Source organism: Cryptomeria japonica, chromosome 4, assembly GCF_030272615.1.
Source record: "Cryptomeria japonica chromosome 4, Sugi_1.0, whole genome shotgun sequence".
In the NCBI taxonomy this organism is placed as follows: domain Eukaryota; kingdom Viridiplantae; phylum Streptophyta; class Pinopsida; order Cupressales; family Cupressaceae; genus Cryptomeria; species Cryptomeria japonica.
The window spans coordinates 127,385,192-127,405,362 of NC_081408.1; the positions used below are offsets into that span (position 1 = coordinate 127,385,192).

Sequence of the window (20,171 nt, forward strand, 5' to 3'; positions counted from 1 at the left end):
ATTTAGCAATAACTGCTCTCTTTTTTTTTGTTTTTTCGAATTTCAGACTTCTTAAGAAAAAGGATAAAAAGGATGAAGGTTTAGAAATTCTAATCTACTCCTATGAACTCCAGAGACGATAAAGACTGGGTGAAACCAATAACAATACTTTGTTTTGCCACACTAGGACAAATACACAAAGCCAGTGCAATCTTCCAAGGGTGTGCTCAAGATTTTCATACTTGAATAATACCATTAATCGAACAATATTTACTCAAAGCAGAAGTTCAACATTCCACATTATAAGCTCAGGCTAACTTTACACATTGAACATAAATCATCCATCCAAAGAAAGTATGAGAAAGATTTCACCAATCCAAACTATCAAATCTTTTGTTCATCTAACAACTTTATTATCAAATCTATTATATTGTTGAAGAAAGATATGCAACCATGCAACCACTTAATAACAATAAGATTTTAAAGCAAACACTTGCAAATGAAATTTTATTATTCAAGTAGCTCTAAGCAACAATTTCATTAATCTCTCCACAACAATGAAAATGAGAGAATGAGAGTTTATATAGAGTTTTTGAAAACAAATGAATGGCCAAGATTGATCTAAGATCAACGGTTGAGATCAAGACAACACAACCCCAGATAGAGTTTCCAAAAATAAAACTAGAGACAAATGCATGCTAGACAATTGGTGTGATTAGCCGTCTCCTAGGAATGGACATCCTTATCCTCACGAGTTGCATTGCGTTCGATGAATCTGGACACAATTGAGTCAACCTCTTCCATGGTGACAAGTGGCAGGACATTGATCCTGTATTCCCATCCGTCCAAATCATCTGCACAAGCAGCAAAAGTGATCTCCCACTCCAGCTCCTATCTTTGGAAGGCATCTCGGATGGACAAGAATTCTGATGCCTTAGTTAAATTATGCCTTAGGATTGGTCCAGTGACGACGAAGAAATTCTCTTGAATTCTGAGCTTCAGGCTTTCGAGCTGCATATCATTTTCTCTGATTGTTTCCTTCTCAAGCACATTTGCAGCTACAAGGAAGATCTTATCCCAAATCTCTTTTATCTGCTCCTCGACCTTAGCACTATCCGCCTTCACCTTCTCCAAAACTTCACCGCGGGCAACTAATGTCCAATGCCATGCATTAAAATCATAGGCAGCTCTTCCATGGTGACAATTGGCAGGACATTGATCCTGTATTCCCATCCGTCCAAATCATCTGCACAAGCAGCCAAAGTGATCTCCCACTCCAGCTCCTGTCTTTGGAAGGCATCTCGGATGGACACAATTGAGTCGACCTCTTCCATGGTGACAAGTGGCAGGACATTGATCCTGTATTCCCATCCGTCCAAATCATCTACACAAGCAGCAAAAGTGATCTCCCACTCTAGCTCCTGTCTTTGGAAGGCATCTCGGATGGACAAGAATTCTGATGCCTTAGTTAAATTATGCCTTAGGACTGGTCCAGTGACGACGAAGAAATTCTCTTGAATTCTGAGCTTTAGGCTTTCCAGCTGCATATCATTTTCTCTGATTGTTTCCTTCTCAAGCACATCTGCAGCTACAAGGAAGATCTTATCCCAAATCTCTTTTATCTGCTCCTCGACCTTAGCACTATCCGCCTTCACCTTCTCCAAAACTTCACTGTGGGCAACTAATGTCCAATGCCATGCATTAAAATCATAGGCAGCTCCTGCTGCAATTATCTCCTTATTAATCAGTTCCTATTTATGCATGCCCTTCAATACTCTGAGGCACGAGATAATCCTGTATTGAATATCCTGGGGGTTAGCCCATGCTTTCGCCATGTTTGCAATTCTTGGAGAGTAGGAAGGAGGTATGCCCATATGTCAGCCTTAATTTGTTTGCAAATGTTGCTGCTTCTTCCTTTCCGTTTGCAATCCATTCTTTGGTTTCTCTTGCTGTCGTCTTTTCTTCTTCAAGATTTTTAGTTGCTTCTTGCAAGGAGTTCAAAAGTAGAGGAGCCGCTGCATCGCGCTGGTTGAGTGGTTTAGTTAGGTGTTGGATATATTCCCTTGAGTGCTCCACTTTCTTTTTGTATTCCCTCTTCTTTTCTACCTCTTTGTCTAGTCTTGCCTTCATGGAAGCGATTGAATTATCTAAGTCTTCTACTTCCCGACCCTTTGTACTTTGTCCCAAATCAAAAGTGGTGATCTCATATTCTGGAGGAGTAATATCCTCTTTTGATTTGTTTATCTTTGGTACAACAATATGGATTGTACGGTTGCCTACTTCATCTTTCTGGATTGTGGAAAACTTCCTGGCAGGCTTCTTTGCAGCAACCTCTCCTTTGGAAAACTTCTATTGGTGCTTTTACTTTCAATCTTTCTTTCAGCCAATCAAGAACTGTAGGCTGTTCAATGCCTTCTTCTTCCTGATCATTGTCTTCACATGGTATATTCTGGCCTACATAGAAAGCGAAGATCATTCCTTCTTGAAATTGATCACCCAGAATATCCATTTCATTTTACGACTCCAATATTTCTGTGCCTATAGGAGATGGTGGTTCTTCACCTTTTTGATGGACTGTCATCACATTTCCCTCATGAATTGGTGAAGGAATTTCTATTTCATCAAGTGGTTGATCTTCAATAATGAATACATTGCCTACATTCTTAGACGCTGCAGAATGGGATGGCTTTGATCTTTGCTTCTTCCGAACATGTTGCTCATTAACAACCTTCTTTCCTTTCATCCTCGAAGAACCTTCAACTGCCTTCTTCCTTTTCCGAGAGTCAACACTTTCAACTGGCTGAGCACTTTCTTCATTTGAAGGGTATGATTCCATGACGCCCATTAGGCTATATGTGAGAGTCACACCTCTTTGTCTCAACCCTTGGACCTGCTGGTCAACCCACCATTGTGAATATTTGATGACTGGCTACATCAAGGTGGTTAGATCAGCGAGTTTTGGTTCGGACCACTTCATAGAAGAGAGAGGCCAATTGTCATCATAGCACGACTGAGTGTATTCTCCATTGTCCTCCAATTGACCTGGCACTTGGAAGAGCTTAGTTGTTTTGATCAAGCTTATTGGTAGTCTGGACCAAAGTCTCTTTTGAACTTCAAACTCATATAAAAACATTTGCCCAAAATTCTTCCAAATCAATTCTATGCTTGTACTTTTCTTCGTTCACTGATCCAATATGATTATGAGGATGAAAATTAGCTCCGGATCAGTAGAGTGTGAATGGGTACCACTACATTTCCAATTTGGCACTTTCAGCTGCCTATGTAGTTGGACAAGACTCCAGCATATTTCCGATGAAGAATGGAAAGGAAATAGCCATCTTCTGCTTGGCTCTCTATAAGCTTTGGTATGGCTCCAGTTGTCTAAGGACTTCAAGCAGGACCATTTTGTTTGTGGGATAAATTAGAAGCCGATACGGACATCTGGTAAACCCCTGAATTCTTATGTAGGTGAATCTAGGAAATTGGATAAACCAGGATCCATTTTTACTTATCAAACTTTTAGCTTCTGGAGTTAGCCTTTGATGGGTTCCTCCCTGTAGTATTCTAGTGATATACATCAAGAAAACATCATTTTCTCTTTTGAAGTGGGCCTTCTCGCTCATCTGCAGTTGCAGGTAACAGTCATAGTGAACTCATTTTCACCATTGCTGATTGTGCCTTTGCAAATCAGTCATGTAGATCTATAGTCTCTTGCCAACAGGTAGATGATGTAGGAGCTCATATAAAAGGACTTCGTCCTTTCCAAATTTCTTAGCTGTTCATCCAGGTTGTCATTGATTATTTTGGACCAATTGAACATCTTAACTCTGGAAGTGATCTCATCAATGAAGTAATACATCCATGTCTCGAATGGTGCACCTTGAGGGATTCCAATTACTCTATTCAGTAGCAAGATGAGATCGCCATAATATTCCTTGAAGTCAGTGCGGAATAAATTCTTTGGCACCTTCTTGAGACTGGGTCTTGGTTTTTCCAGCCATGACCTATTAATGTTTGTCATACAAAGTTCAGGCTGAGTTTCATAGAGTTTCTTAGTTTCTTCCTTGGTTTTATATGAAGTTCGATTATAGCTCGGAATCCCAAAGGCATCCTGAATGGCCAGTTTTCCAAGACGAGCTAAGACTCTTCCATTAGGTGCAATGATATCTCTTTCTTGTGCATTGTAGTGAATAGCACATTCAACCATCAGTTCAACACACTCCATGGCTGGTGGAAATCTAGTTGCTTGGATGATGCCATTTCTCATCATCCGGCGAGCAATGGGTGTTGACAAAAATCCATCTAGGCCATACATCCTCTTCCCAAACTGTTTGAAATCTACGTGCCCGAGGTTGGTGTCTGTGACATTCTTCCACTTGGAATTGATCTTCGATTCTGGCTGCAATCCTTTACTAGCAAACTTCATCTGAGCTTTTCTTGAGGGTGCTCCCTTGGTAGTCATTAACCTGTGAAACACATGAGAATTTAACATTATTTCTTGAGAAAATTTAAAGTTTTAATTCTGATTTTGGATGTTTTAACTCAAAAAGTTAAAATTCTGTGAAAAATCAGACTGAAAATGGATAAATTTGGCTATGTATTTAGCAGATTTGAGAAACACATGGCTAAGACAGAAGAAATCAGTCAACAATATGAATTTCTTGATCCTCTGGCATTTTCTTTGACCGATTTTGATGAAAATGTCTTAAATTCTGAAAATTCTGTCATAAATTCAGAAAAAGCATCTTGTTCTCGCTTTCCAACACTTAGAAAATTTTACTTCTTCAAAATTCAATCTTCCAAAACTTCATGAGAGAAAAAACTTCTTCCAAAATCGAACTCCAATCTTCAAACTTGATAATGAATTTTTAAAAGGGACAAGTTGAGTTGATATAGAGTTGAGAAGTTTGATTTTTAGGAGCTTTAAGTGTTTTTTTTTCTTTTTTCTTTTTGTTTTCTCTAGGTTCATTGAACTTAGCCTTGTTTTATTTCTTCCAAAATGGAAAGTTTTATTCTTCATCCAAGGCGATTTGGCATAGAACCTTCTAGATATTTCTCTTGAATTCCAAAATTTTCTCCAAGTGTTGAATTTATTTTCCTTTTGAAAATAATCCTGTGTTGAAAATAATTTGAGTGTTGGAAAAATATGAAAATATTTCCATGTATTTTATTTTCCGACCCCTTCATCTTGATCAATGTGAATTATCCATGTGCTTTGTGTCAAGTTTATTTGTTCCAAGCGATTTTCCCTTCTCATGGCGAATTTTGATCATCTTCATTGGACATTCTTTATACCTAGTGGACTTCATCTCATGTCTTGCCATCTTGGTTTGATGCTTAGGCAGACTTCATCTTGTGTTTGAACTTCTTTTCCTGCTGATGGGTGGACTTTACCCCTTGTATGGACTTCATACTTCTTCATGCCATGTTTTAGACAGACTTCATTATGCTTTTCTCTTGCCATCTTGGCCAAGGCAAACTTTGGATAACCTTTGCCATATGCTTCAACATGTTAAGCAAGTTTTGAACTTATCTAACCAAGGCAGACTTTACCCTTCCATTGGCCCCATTGTCTATGCCTTAGGCGGACTTTTATATAGTATTTGCCATAGTCTTCATGTCTTGGGCAGACTTGATGGCTGTTTGGACATCACTTTAGGTAGAGCGGACTTTGAACTCCATTGGATGTCTCCCTTCATGTTTGGCGGACTTCATACCTCTTCATGCCATGCTTGCTTCGTGCTTTCCTACTTGGGCGGACTTGAAGGCTTCCTTACCAAGGCAGACTTGGTACATGCTTGGACATCTTTTCTATGGCGGAGTTGGAGAGAGCTTGGACATTGTTTGGAGTTGGACAGTCCTTTTAACCGTAGGTTGGAGTTTGTAGAGGTTTAGGCATCTTTCACATTACTTAAGTCGGACTTGACAAGTGTTTGGCCGTTGCTTTTTAGGCTTTACTTTCTCCTTGAGCAGACCTCAAGTTTGATTTGCCATTTATAGATAGGGCGTACTTTGAGGTTCATTAGACATGCTTCCTTTGAGCTGGGCGAACTTCAACAACCGTTGGACAACTTGACCAAGGCGGACTTCATCTATCATGTGCCGCACTTTTCATATGCCTAGCGGACTTCAAGTTGGTTTTGACATTGCCTTCTACCATGTTGCAGGTTGGAGTTTGTCTTGTCTTAGGCTATTAGAATAATATTTTTCTCTGTGTTATTAATGGTCATTTAAGTTGTTTCTATTTTCGCCTCTCGTTAACGATTGTTTCTTTTAGAGAAATCGTCTTTGTAACTCTATTTAAAGGAGCTTTGTCTCCTTGATTAATTGAACAACATCGATTCTTTGAAATTCATATGCTTTTGCATCTGTATTATGGTATCAGAGCAGAGATAATTTTTGAGATTTTTAGCTATTCTAAACTTTGTAACTCTATTTAAAGGAGCTTTGTCTCCTTGATTAATTGAACAACATCGATTCTTTGAAATCCATATGCTTTTGCATTTGTATTATGGTATCAGAGCAGAGAATGAAATTTTTTTGAAATTTTTTTGTTATTCTAAATATTTTCAAAAGGAATTTTTTAGAAAAAATTTCAAAAGTTTTTCGAAGTGGTTTGCTTCCATTTCGTGGATTTTTGGCTGCAAATCGCGTTGCATGTCTTTGCCCTTGATCTGTGTCTATTCTCCACGTGTTTTTGCTCGATCTGGTTCATTCATGGCTGCTTAGGGTTTCTGCAATTTTCGACTAGGGTTTTGAGCCTTTAGTTCAAGTCAAAATTTTATTCTAGTTGCAGATTCTTGGTGAGTTTTTCAAGACCTCAACTGGGTCGTCATCAAATTTTTCTGGGTGCATTGTTTTCTGTGCCTTGATTTTTGAGCCGTCGGATATGCATTCTGATTTCAGATTCTTGGTGGGTTTTTTGAGAAATTTTTTGGGTTGGTCTTAGATTTTTCTGGGTGCCTCGTTTTCCATGCCTTGAATTTTGTGCCAGCGTGCCTTGGAATTTGTGCTTGCACTTGTCTCAGTGCATTGAACCTTGTACCTCAGGTTTTGTGCACTCAACATCTTCTTAGTATCTCGTTTTTGATGCCTCGAAAAGCGTGAAGATGGCTTTTGGGCATTGATGTTTGTTTCGGTTTTCAATATTTTTTTACCTAAAAAAAATTCTGATGGGTTTTAATATTTTTTTCCCTTAAAAAATTCTGTGGGTTTTAATAATTTTGTCCTTAGAAATTATCTGTGGGTTTTTAAATATTTTTTGTTTATGAAAAAAATCATGGGAGGGTTTATGATTTTTTCCTCAAAAATTGTACTTTGCTGCAGTCTGTTTTTTAGTCGCACCTAGAGTTATTGTGCGAACATCTGCACTAGTCTCTTGTTTGTAGTCTATTTTCGGGCATCTTGCTCATCTGCAATAGTTTGAAGGGTTTGCCGATCTTTTCCTCAAAGTCGTGACAACTGTTCTTGGTGTGTCTCTAGTTACAGGGGGGGACAGTTCTCCAACATTAGGTTGGACGGTTGGTGTTGTTTTGAGTATCTCCAGAAGTTCTGCAGTTTCTGGGAGGATTGGTGGCAGACTCATCTCAAGTGGCAGAGTCAGTGGCAGGCTCTTGTCTTCTGTTGCAGCGTGTTCTGAGAAGAAGGGGGCAACCTTCTCTGTTATTTCTCTTGGTATTTAGAATAATGACCATTAAGGGAGGGTATTAGAATAATATCTTTCTCTTTGTGTTATTAATGGTCATTTAAGTTGTTTCTAATTTCGCCTCTAGTTAACGATTGTTTCTTTTAGAAACATCGTCTTTGTAACTCTATTTAAAGGAGCTTTGTCTCCTTGATTAATTGAACAACATCAATTCTTTGAAATCCATATGCTTTTGCATCTATATTATAGGCATGGCGGAGTTTGAGGTTGTGTGGACATGCTAGGCCAAGTGCTAAGTGTTGTGCCATCCATCCCATATGCTAGGTGCATGCATAGGGTGGACTTGGTTACCTGATAAGACATAAAACATAGCGGTCTTCATGATGAGCAAGACATTGGCCATTCTTTCTTGGGCGGACTTTGTTAGTCTTTTGCCATGACTAAACCTTGTGCAGACTTGATGGCCACCTTCCAAACTTTATTCCATTGCCATGCTTGAGTTTGATCTGCCATGTTTTTATCTGGATCTTATGGAACAAACCTTAGCCTTGAGCTTTTTCCTTGCTTTTTACACTTTTTTCGATTTTGAAGACATGGGCATTGATGATATGACCCAAGGGACTAAACCCTAGGTCTACTTTCAAAAAAGCAGAAAAAGCAAAAAGCAAGCCAAAAAAGCTGCTTCCCGGATTGGTCCTAAAGTGCCAAAAATAAAAAAAGCAAAAAAAACAAAAAAACAAAATTCGTTTAAAAATAAGAAGGTTTCAGAATTGACTCAAAGCAATTGCGATCTTTGTCCTTCGTGCCTTTTGAGCACTTTGACGACGTCTAGACATTGATCTGAGCAAGAATTCTCAATTTGGCTTGGGGTGACTCTCAAAAACTCTAACTCTAAACTCTGGAAAAATAAAGACTTATGAAACTGCATAGCTTAGACAAAACCCTAAAAAGTAAACTACTGGGGGTCTCCATTTGCAATGGGGCGATGTGTGAAATAGGTCACAACAGGGCCCATTCCCTTTAGTGGAGCTGCTGCTAAAAACACAATAATCATTGTGAAATCTCCAAACCTTTTCTAATTGTTGCAAACACTGTTTGAGAGTTCTTTTATTACAGGAATATGAATAATTATTGTGTGGGGCCCACAAGCACTTAGGCAAGCTTAATCTAATACTAATAAATCTGAGTTTCTACTGAAGTCCTTTTTCCTTAATTCTGATGTCTCTGTCAAATCAAAGACTCCCCACATGGTATTCCCTCCTTTATAATCTGCTTTCACATTGCAAGATAATTATAAAGGCTACTGAATTAATATATATATTTTCTGAGTTCTGCTTGAGTCCAGTAGAATTATCCCCATAGGATATAGTAAAACCAAAGCAAAATCCCCTCCTTGAAATACTTATACGTCTGATCCCCTAAAGATATTTAGATGTAATTGATAGTATCATTCTGTGGTGTGTCATTGTTGTTTCATGACATATAGGTTTATGCTTGCAATAATAGATGATGATGCTGTCTCTGATCTGTCAGTGTATAGTGTAAACTGGTGCCTTCCCGGAATGTTGACTTGATTCCTTTTGCAACTGGTTGTGTGCCTACCACAACTGCTCTCTAGGAGTGATCCAAAATGGATTAATTATAAGAGATAAACTTCAATGTTATAAGACCTTCCATCACTATACGGATGTTGTGTATGATATATACGGTCTTCCCTCGCAGCAAAGCTGTCTCTGATTTTCAATTCCATTCCTCTAATCTGTGGCACCTGAATGTGCCAAAGGCAGATGCTCGACTAGAGCAGATTCAAATATGGATACCACTAATAAACAACAATAACATATGCCCCCTTGGAATGAATTCGGATCATCTTAATGAATGATGAGGAATAGTGTCTAAAGAGACATGTCTCTTGTCTCTTTGCAATTGTTTCTCTTATCTATCCTTGATCGCACCATTACATTAACTTTATGATTATCGATTAGATTCAGATCCTTTCACTATGTAATTGATTAGCCTTCAAATCCAGATAGGTTAATAAACACTTGATGCTTAATCGTACCATTTAGTTATTGATTGACTTGTATTGCTAATCGGATTCTCCTTATAATCTCATCCTTAACATTACAAAGGATAGCACTCTTTTATGATTATTAATTTCCCAACCGCTGATAATTGGTTAACATCGTGTCTCTTCGTAAGTTAATCCATCTGTTAATAAACATTAATGGATGGTAGATTATTGTTTGTTTATTGTTATAATCACTATCATGTACTAGGTGCTTGAGATGACTTTGACAAATGGTTCGAACTAATCAATTGACTCTTCTTTAAATTGTGCCTCAATGCATTATTTGATCTGCTGGGAATAAATGATAACAATTGTCTCATATGTTGGTGCTTAACAAGATTGCTTACTTCCACTTGATCGATTATTGATCTGGATATCATATAAAGATAATCGTTACTCCTTTCTTGATTATCAGCCTCTTCTATGATAGCAAATCAGATTGTTACATGATCTGGATGCTAACTATTATATTAATGCTCATGAAGCCCTCTGATGGAAGATCAACTTCTAGCACCTTGGATGCTTGCAAGTCTTTATGCCTTGATTGGTGGCTAAACTATCCATTCCTTACTGTCTTTACCTTAGTAATCCATTTCTATTTTACAATTATAAATATACAACCTACTATTGGTACTCTGTACTCTTATTACTTCTTAACTACTTAAAAATTGTTATCAAGGCTGCCACCCTTGATCGCACAAGTGTTCATTGTTCGCTATCTTTTTGGGTCAAAGATTGGGGGGGGGACATGACATGTGTCCATGCAACTTTGATCAATAACTGTCAGCAGTGGGCTGGTTTAGAAAACCTTTCTTAAATGGTATGAGGAAGGTTTAAAGATTAGCATAGTTTTCAAAATACATCTATCTAAAAGATGGTAAGAGATATCAGTCTTGAGGTGCGTATCTTATTTATCTTGTAAATTCAATATAGGCACCTCAAGGCTGGTATCTGTCAGCATCTTTTAGATAGATATATTTAAGATATCTATACTAGTTCATAATTGAATGCAAGTGTTCCATAATGTGACTCTATATGTTTCTCCTGGCCCCCAAATTTGTATAGTTTTGCTTGGTTTGAAGCTGTTATTTCACAGTGGAGGTTAATTACTTTATAAATTTAGAATATCTCTATTGAGAGTTTTTGGCTGTATATAGAGAGGTTATTATTTTGCTGAGTTCTGTTATGATTTAGTTATAGGATATACTTATTGAGAATTTGTTTATTCATACATTTTGTAACTAAAAGAGTAAAAAATAGATTTAGAAGGGAAGTTCTGGAAGGAGTTATGCATTAAAATATAATGGCGATAGAGTTAGTTAACAGTTTACCCTTGCGTTTTTATTTCAGAATTAATCTGATGAAGACACTGTAAGTTAAATGATAATATGCCTCACTGAGGTGTAAAGAAGGAAATTTGACAGTTATGAACATGGTTCTTTGATTCCATCTTTGAATTCTTTGGATGATCTGTTAAGATACAATGGCCAATTATTGGTTATCAGAAGTTGCCTTTACAGTGAATTTTGTTTTTTGGCTTTCACATGATGGGGTTTAGAAACCATATGCAGGCAGCAAAGTGAGCGTAGATGAAGTTATTCTGTTTAAGCAATCACTACAAGTACGCATTCATGAAGCATTGCGCTTGGGGAACACAAAAATGACAATTAATCTTCTATGTCATCTTGGGTCTATGGAGGATTCTTTGACAAGTGAGGATTGCATGTTCCTTCTTGAGTCCTGCTGGAGATTTCCAGACCCAGAGGTAGATCTGCTTGTATTGTTGAATTTTCTTGATTTGTTCCAGCAATATTATTGAAAAATAATGCACACACAATAAATTTAGTGTTACAGGTTTTCAACGGATGTATATTGTAATATTCTACTAATGAGAAATGTTATTCCTGAATCATTTATTTTACTTGTTCATTTAAAAAAAAATGTTAAATCATAGTTTTAATTAGTAAGAAAAAATAGCCAGTATTTTACTCTTGAAATGCATGGAAAACCATTCAGTTTTGCTTATGAACATGAGCATCTCTAAATATATGAGATGGCAAATGCCTATGTTTTACATTCTTTGTACTCAAAGAATGTGGGATGGAATTTTAATTCACAAAGATCACCCTAGAAGAACATTACACATATATCATTGTATTGATCATAGTGGCAAAAACCTTTCGTGGCAATCAATAGGAAAATCAAAAAATAAAGATTTTCTTAAAAAGTCAGGATTTAATTGCAGAAAACTCACGTTAGGATTAGGCTAGGCTTAGTTAAAAATTAGGGTTCAGGTAAGGGTTATGAAAAAATCAGAAAATATAGCCATAGAAATAAGAAAATAGTTGTTCCTGATTTCTAGGAAGTAATTTATTTTCTTAGGGTTATTTATTATATTTAACAAACCTCAATGCAGTGTAATACTCAATGGCTCTTTATTATAATGATAATATGGTATCAGAGATTGAATTATTTTGAGGAGTTAATGTACTTGTGAAGTGGAGAGAGAAGAGTATTACCAGGTCTTCTGAAAGAAGGAAAATTCATTTGATGTTAAAAATAAGAGAAGCAAGCAATAGTTTTCTTGGCGCAGAAAACAAGTTTGTACAACCCTAGTGTGAGTTTGGGCATTTACAAAAAGGTGTGCTTGCTCAGGAGAAGACTGTATAGTTTGCAGATTTGCTGAGCATCAGATCTGGTTTAGATAGCAAATATGGTACAACTGTATGGGTTGTATGTTCCTAGAAAAGAACATTTGGTTTGTAGGTTGGTAAAATCCTTTCATGGACTTAAGTAAGCTCCTCAAGTTCGGTATTTTAAAAATTATACGTATCTTAGAGACTATGGATTTGAATAAAGCTGTTTGAATACACTCTATATCAAAATCAGTGATGATGGTGTACTGCTTTTAATTGTCTATGTTGTCTTGCCATCACTAGAAGTGGTTCTATTTTGATTCAATAGGTGAAATCTGATATTTGTTCTATTTTTCAAATTTTAGATCTAGGCCTGCTTCAATGTTGTTTAGGTGTAATATGGCAATTTGATCATTATAAATTTTTGTATCACAAACTAAGTATGCCAAATCTCTCTTAGACAAATTCAAGATGTTTAAATGTAGTCCTACATCTAAACCTATGAAAGTTGGGATCAATCTTTTAGCGAACATTGTTTCACCACCATTCAATGAACTAAGTACCCGAAATCTCTTTTCGACAAATTCAAGATGATGAAATATAGTTCTACATCTACAATTATGGAAGTTGGGATCATGCTTTTAGCAAACACTGTGTCACCACCACTCAGTGAACTAGTGTGTCAACAGTTTGTAGGTGGTTTGCTTTACCTTACTATCATCCGATTGGATTAATATTTTATAATAAGTTATACTTTGTTGATTCATGTCCAAACTTAAAGAGAAACATTTGCAATCTGCAAAACGAGTCCTTCAATTGTCAAAGGGTCCCTTGTCCCTTGACTTTAACATTTTATATCAAAGATCTGTTGGCTTCATGCTAGAAAAATATGTTGATTCCAATTGTGTATAATTAGTTGATATGAGGAAGTCTACCATGGGTTGTTTGTTCACTATTGGTTCAAGGTTAATTTTTTGATAGAGCCAGCTACAACATGCAGCTACGTTGTCTTCAATAGAAGCAAAATACAAGGCAGACATTAATATAGGCTGTGAGGTGACATGGCTATCGTCAGTGATAACTAAAGTATTAGCAAGATGGTAAGGAATCTAGTCTGTCATGCCAGAACCAAGCATATTGAATTTTATCATTACATTTTCTAGTTGGTTGATAATGAAAACTGTCTTTATAGTCTTCCTATTATAGTCTGAACTATTGATGTAATGACTAAACCACTTGGTGAGCTATGTTTGTCAAGTCTGGAGATAAATTTGTACATGTTTTTGGTTTAGTCATTCATGAGTGGTATAAGATTAATTTAGATTTGTCATAATAACAATATCTTCAATATTTATATGTTGTTAGCATCGAAGAAGTATAGATCTTCTAGCTTGTTATGGTTGTGTTATTATTAGCATATTGTTGTATGCAAAGGTTGTTCCTCATTTCTGGAATGTAGTTCATTTTCTTAGGCTTGATTGACAATCGTCTATGAAATATAATATTCAACATCTCTAAATTATAATGATAATATAAATTGGAACAAATCAGCAAAATTTGTTTCGAGATGACTTTTTTCAGTGTGTTGCAATTTTCCAATTGAAAAAAATCAGTCTTGGGGGCAATTTCCAATTCATTGCCTTTTTTGGCTACTTTCTCTGTGGTATTTGTAATACAAAACACAAAATATAAGAAAACATGTCTTCTCATTAACCACCATGAAAATGCATAATATACATGCGGTCATACTCATGTTACACCAATGATATGTATGCTCATAATAGATGATTATGAGATGATATAATTTTATATGGTATGATTATTAGGTGGATGGGTGTAATGTTTGGGAGAGAACTAACCTGTTCTAACTACTTGCATAATGAAAAATTTAAATAACACTACAAACTCCTAATTGTATCTCTTGTACAATTTGATGTAATCTCTCTTCAAATTTATTCATTACAACTCTTTGTTATAAACATTGTCTACATCAATCTTGGCAAATAAACCAAGTGATCATCCTTGATGACTATGTGAGGGAGTATGTATGATAATGACTATGTGAGAGAATATGACACTCATTAGGAGGAACAACTATGGTCACTTGGGACGGAGATGGAACCATGCTTGAAGGAGATCTTGGAGGTTTTGAATAAGTCAAAATTGTGGCAAATTTTAGGGAGGTAATAAGTGGTGACGCTCAAGTCATTGAGAGGAGGAAGGGGAAGTGCTCTTACCTCTAACTTTCTTCAACTCTTGTTTCAACTTCAATGCTTAGGGCACAACTTTCTTTACATTAAATTGACTCTCTTGCTTACTTTGCCTTACACAATACTTATTTGGTTTGTGGATTGTCTCAACCAAGCTGTGCTACCTCCTCAAATGGCACAATGTTTGTTGACTCAACTTTGTTCATCTTCCTTATTTGCTTTTCTGTGTTGTGTTTCATGGCCAAGTGCCATTTGGAATGTCTACTCTATTCATCACATAAAAGTTTAAAATCCATTTTATGATTTTATGCATGATTTGCTTAAACAATGATTTAGTCATAATATCTACTCGTAGAACATATATTAAATTCTGATTATTATATTTAGCCGATAAGCTTTTTTATTGTGGACTTGCCATTCCACATTTTACGGCAAACCTGTCTCAGGCTTAAAGACATTTTTAATCTATTGTCCAACAGATTTGAGGTTACTGGAAATAGGTTTAATATCAAGCAGTTTAAACATTTGTTGCCTTATGCCTAAAAACAAATTTAAACTCGTTTTATTCGGAAGCACTCCCATCTAAATTAAAGGCATGGTCATCTTGTCTGTTTTATTCAGCAACACTACAAAGAATATGTGAAAAGAAGGCCTCGTAGGGCATTTATATCTGCAGCATCGGACAAGATAACAATTTTTGCCATGATGAATAGCCATATTCTAGTAAAAGACATGGAAGTTGGTGGGAAAAGGCATTGGAATTGGCTTTGCTACTTGTTGTGACGTCTTCATGTTAATGTTGTGTAGCTTCGGTCAGATAATTCTGATCGTTGAAATCAAATGCTTAAGTGGCCAATTGGCCTTAAGCATTTGATAGTTGCTTTATCCTTGCAAGTTATGTTAAATTAACTTATATGTATTGTCACTGAAGTATTTGTAATTGATGATTGGATTTAATACTCATATATTAATATATATTACAAATGTATCTATATATCTATATATCTATATATACAATAATGTTTCTGATTTACATTATTGATATATATGTATATATAATATATACATACATTTTTGTAATAAAGAAAAAACTGATTATTAAATATGTTTATTAAAACCAATAGTCGATATAATCGACTTGTTACATTTAATTGCTTGACAAACATTAGTCGACTTAAAGTTGAAAAATTAATTATACCATCTTGCATCTAAGAGTATTGTCTTTAATGTTTATCGGTCTAACCCTCACGGGTTTGTGGAGACATGTCTCCATGTCTCTACGTGGATGCTATTCCACGTAGAGGCATGCCTCTACATAGGCATGCCTCCACACCATTGTATATATGGTGTATAGCTGTGGTTAAGGGATGATATAGAAATCGGAAATATTGAACCAGCCGGCCTGCACAAAAACGAACATTGCTGTTACATATTCATTGAAATACAAATCATACATTCTGATTGCTGTTTCTTACTTGCTTATATTCAAAAGAGATCAAATCAATATATGATAAAAGAAGTACTTTGATAAATAAAATAACCCTTAGCATTCTCAAATCTGATAAAATTAACATTGTATCAGAGCCAGTCTAAGGAAGATCATATCAGATTTAAATCAAGAATAGAAATTATATTGAAATCACATATAAACTCCCCTATCTTTTACTTACCTCAAAATGGCAAATGGGGTTAGATTTGAGGACCGCCTTGAAGGGGCATCAAATTTCGTTTCATGGAAATTTAGAGTCATGACTACACTAAGAGAACATGAATTAGAAACCCTCGTGCACAAAGATTCATCCATGCCAGAAGATGAAGATGAGCAAAGACTATGGATTAAAAACAATAACAAAACTATGAAGATATTGGTAGATGCAATGAAAGATCACATAGTGCCTATCATCTCCAAATTGGATACAGCAAGCAAAATGTTTTCAACATTGGAAAACATGTATGAAATTAACAACACCAGCAGGGTACTATCCTTAAAACAAAAACTTCATCATATAAAGATACATAAGGGTGAATCTATCACCGCATATTTTATGAGAATTACAAAATTAAAAGACCAACTCTCTACAATTGGTCATACCGCAGATAGTAAGGAGCTAACCCTGTTAGCACTAAATGGACTACCAGGTATTATGCAAGTAATTGGTAAAAAATTGAATGAATATAAACAATGAGCAAGCGCTCAATAAATAGGATTACAAAGAATTACAAGAGGGCAAGTTTCTAAAAAGAAACTGCCAATAAGATCGAGCAAGATCTTATTAAGATATTTACACTAAGCTTACAATATTGAGCATTAATAATAAAATAATAAAGTATTATTCTAATACCAGGATCATGGGAAGGATGCATACAAGGAATCAGTGCTCGTGCCTAACTACCTGATTTTGATAGATTAAAGACTGATTGCATCCAGGAGGAATCAAGACTTATTGTAAGGGGAGATGATCAAATCACTTCAAATGAAGACATTTGTGTTCTAAATTCTTCCTCACACAAAAAGGGAAAGAAAAGAAATTTTAAAAGGGAAGAAGCACAAAGAACCTAAAGGAAATAAAGAAAAATACTCTCACAAAAGGAAACGAGATATGACCAAAGTCCAATGTTTTAGATGTGATGAATATGGACACTATGCCATTAAGTGCTCAGACAGATTAAAGACTCAAGTCTCCATTGCAGAAGTTTGAAAATCAAGGGAAGATGAAAAATCATAAAAGCTTGTATTCTACTCTGCCCTTTCAAGTCAAGTTTCAACAAACCCTAATACTTGGGAAATTGACAGTGGAGCATCCAGGCATATTACTGGATTCAAAGAACATCTTGATGACTTAAAAGAAAATTCAAATGAAGAAGTAACCATTGGGGAAGATTCAAGCTACCTTGTGAAAGGAATTGGGACCTGCACCATTAATTTGAAATCAGGGATTTCTCTTCAACTCTTAGGAGTACTATATGTACCAGGGATAAAAAGAAATCTAGTCTCCATTTCAGCACTTGAAGACAAGGGTTATAGAGTCACCTTCATGGAAGGAAAAGTCTTGGCTTGGCCAAAGAATTCAACCATAAAGAAAGCCTACACAATTGAAGTAAGGCACAAATGCCTTTATAAACTATGCACGTCTCTCCCTCAAGCTTTGTTACATGAATCACCAGACTCAAATGAAATCTGGCACAGGAGGTTAGGGCATTTACATTTCCGAGCTCTTCCCACAATTGAAAAGTTGGTGATTGGTCTACCCAAATTAAAACAAAATCATCAAGGTACGTGCAAAGGATGTGCTCTTGGAAAGAACACAAAAGATATGTTTCACTCCAGCACTAGCAAAACTACAAATATATTAGAAATTGTTCGTTTTGATTTATGTGGACCAATGTCTGTAACCTCCTTAGGAGGATTTTTATATTACATTATTTTTGTTGATGACTATTCTAGGAAGACATGGATCTATTTCCTAACATGTAAAGGGTCAGAAGAAATCCTTATGAGATTTAAGGAATTCAAAAGCCTAGTAGAAAATCTATCTTGTAAGAAAATAAAAATCTCAAGGACAGACAATGGGGGGGAATACACTTCAGAAATATTTAAGATTTTTTGTAAAAATGCTGGGATTAAGAGGGAATACACTGTTCCCTACAAGCCCCAACAAAATGGGGTAGCAGAAAGGAAAAATAGGTCTATTGTAGAAGCTACTAGAGCCATGATGTATGACCAAAATTTAAACACCTTCTTCTGGGTAGAAGCATCTAGCACTGCTGTAGACATTCAAAACAGGAGCCCTCACTCTCTACTAGATAATAAAACCCCGGAAGAAGCCTTCTCTGGAGTTAAGCCTGACATAAGCCATCTAAGAATCTTTGTACCTACCCCTGTTTTCTATTGGTTCACATTCATTTTTGAACCTAAATCTAGTTTTCTCATTGGCTAGGAGTTGTTTTAACAAACCCTAATTAAGGTTTCTATCTTGTAATCTCGTCCATTGATTGTGGATCAATCCCGGCCACTCATTGTAATGAGCTCTCTATATAAAGCTCAAGCTCTTCATTTGTAAAGGTTAATAGTTAGTAGCAAAGAATTAGTGAATAGGAGAAAGAAAATAGGGGGTTAATGATAGTTAGAAGTTCTCAGGGTTCGCCGAATTTCATCCATGAAGTTCGAAATTCGGCGAACTCCAAAACGTGAATAAAAATACGTTCAAATTCGCCTTAGATTCGTGCGGCTAAAGTTTATAGTTTTTTCTTTCTTGCCTGTCAATTAAAAAAACCCTAAATACGGAGCGAGTTGAGCTTTGAAATATGCGCAAAGAGGAATATCGATGTATCACTGTTTTTTCCGTCTATCCATTACAGTTATTGTCGTTTATCCTTCCATTCTCTCCATTTTTTCCAGCGTGCCACTGTTTTTCCCATTCTATCCTTCGCGAATTTCACAGGCGATGGGATTTTTGTCTTTGCTCCATGAAACTCCCGATGGTTGTGCTCTCGTGCTCCTTCCTCCTCGAGCTGATCTCATTAGGGCTTTTTGCGAATGAACCTTTTATTTTTAAGTTTGGTTTTTATTTTAATCTTTTGTTTTTTAAAATAAAATTTAGTAACTTTATATTTTATGATTTTAGCCCATGTCCTTTGTTATTTCATTTTATTTTTTTAAAATTATTTAAATTAGATTTTAAAAAAATAATATATTTACTATTTATCTTTAATGTTATTTAAATTAACACTTCAAGCACATTTATATTATAATATTTTAAAATTTATTATAATTTATTCAAATTTAATATAATATTATTAATTTTTATTTTTTTATTTATCAATTAAAAAATTAAATTAATTATTTATATTTTTTGAAAGATTGTATAAGGCGAATTTAATGTCGATTTTTTTTTCGAATTTTTTACCCGTTGAATTTCATCCGAATTTCATTGTTGCCAAACTCGAACTCGAATTCGAACCTTGTGACTTAGGTTAGAAGTTAGATTAGGAGGAGGAATTTTTGTTAAGATTTGTAAATGGAGATACTTTTTTCATTGAAGTCATGGTGAAATGTGCTATTCCAACAAGTCACATGGTTTCTAATTCTCATTTGCTTTCATGGTGATTGGATTGAATGGAGGAATTTGTTGAATGTATTTGTGTGGAATCCATTTAGTCCATACCACTAGCCTTTTGCTGATTGTAAGTGTGCCTTGTGGGGTCAACTGGAATTATATGAGTTTAACTTCAATCGTTATATGTTCATTGTTCACGCATTAACTTGAATGGTAATCAATGTTTGATGATAATGATTTGGACATTTTTGAATTGTACCTTAGAAGATTGCACTGAGCTTGTGTCAAATTGTTCGGTTTGATGATGAGACCTTGCCCAGTAGGATTCCTTTGAATCATTCACTCTTTTCTTGCATTCTAAGTCTTAGGATATAATTCCTCAACCTTTTCCCTTTTGCCCTTTTTTTCAACTCAAGCTAGTTTAGGGTAAAAAGCATCACTAAGATTGCAACATCAGATGATCAAGTTCTAGCAATTCAAGCATTCATGTACAACGTAAGGCCCTTTGGAGGAACAACAACACAACGACCAACTGTGCTTATCCACACGTCGTGATCCGACATTGAAGAACCT

The 20,171-nt window shown here is 35.8% G+C and overlaps 1 protein-coding gene across 2 annotated transcripts in view; it reads left to right on the forward strand.

Annotated features, from left to right (window-relative positions):
- The window catches only part of LOC131074118 (pentatricopeptide repeat-containing protein At1g76280), a 254,542-nt gene that overhangs the window by 57,950 nt on the left and 176,421 nt on the right, over window positions 1-20,171 (forward strand). Inside the window, exon 4 of one of the 2 annotated variants that reach the window (XM_058010671.2) lies at window positions 11,267-11,460. In XM_058010671.2, the coding sequence (XP_057866654.1) occupies window positions 11,267-11,460 (194 nt within the window). Of the gene's footprint in view, window positions 1-11,253; window positions 11,461-20,171 lie in introns of both variants that reach the window. The other variant, XM_058010672.1, reaches the window with a different exon arrangement.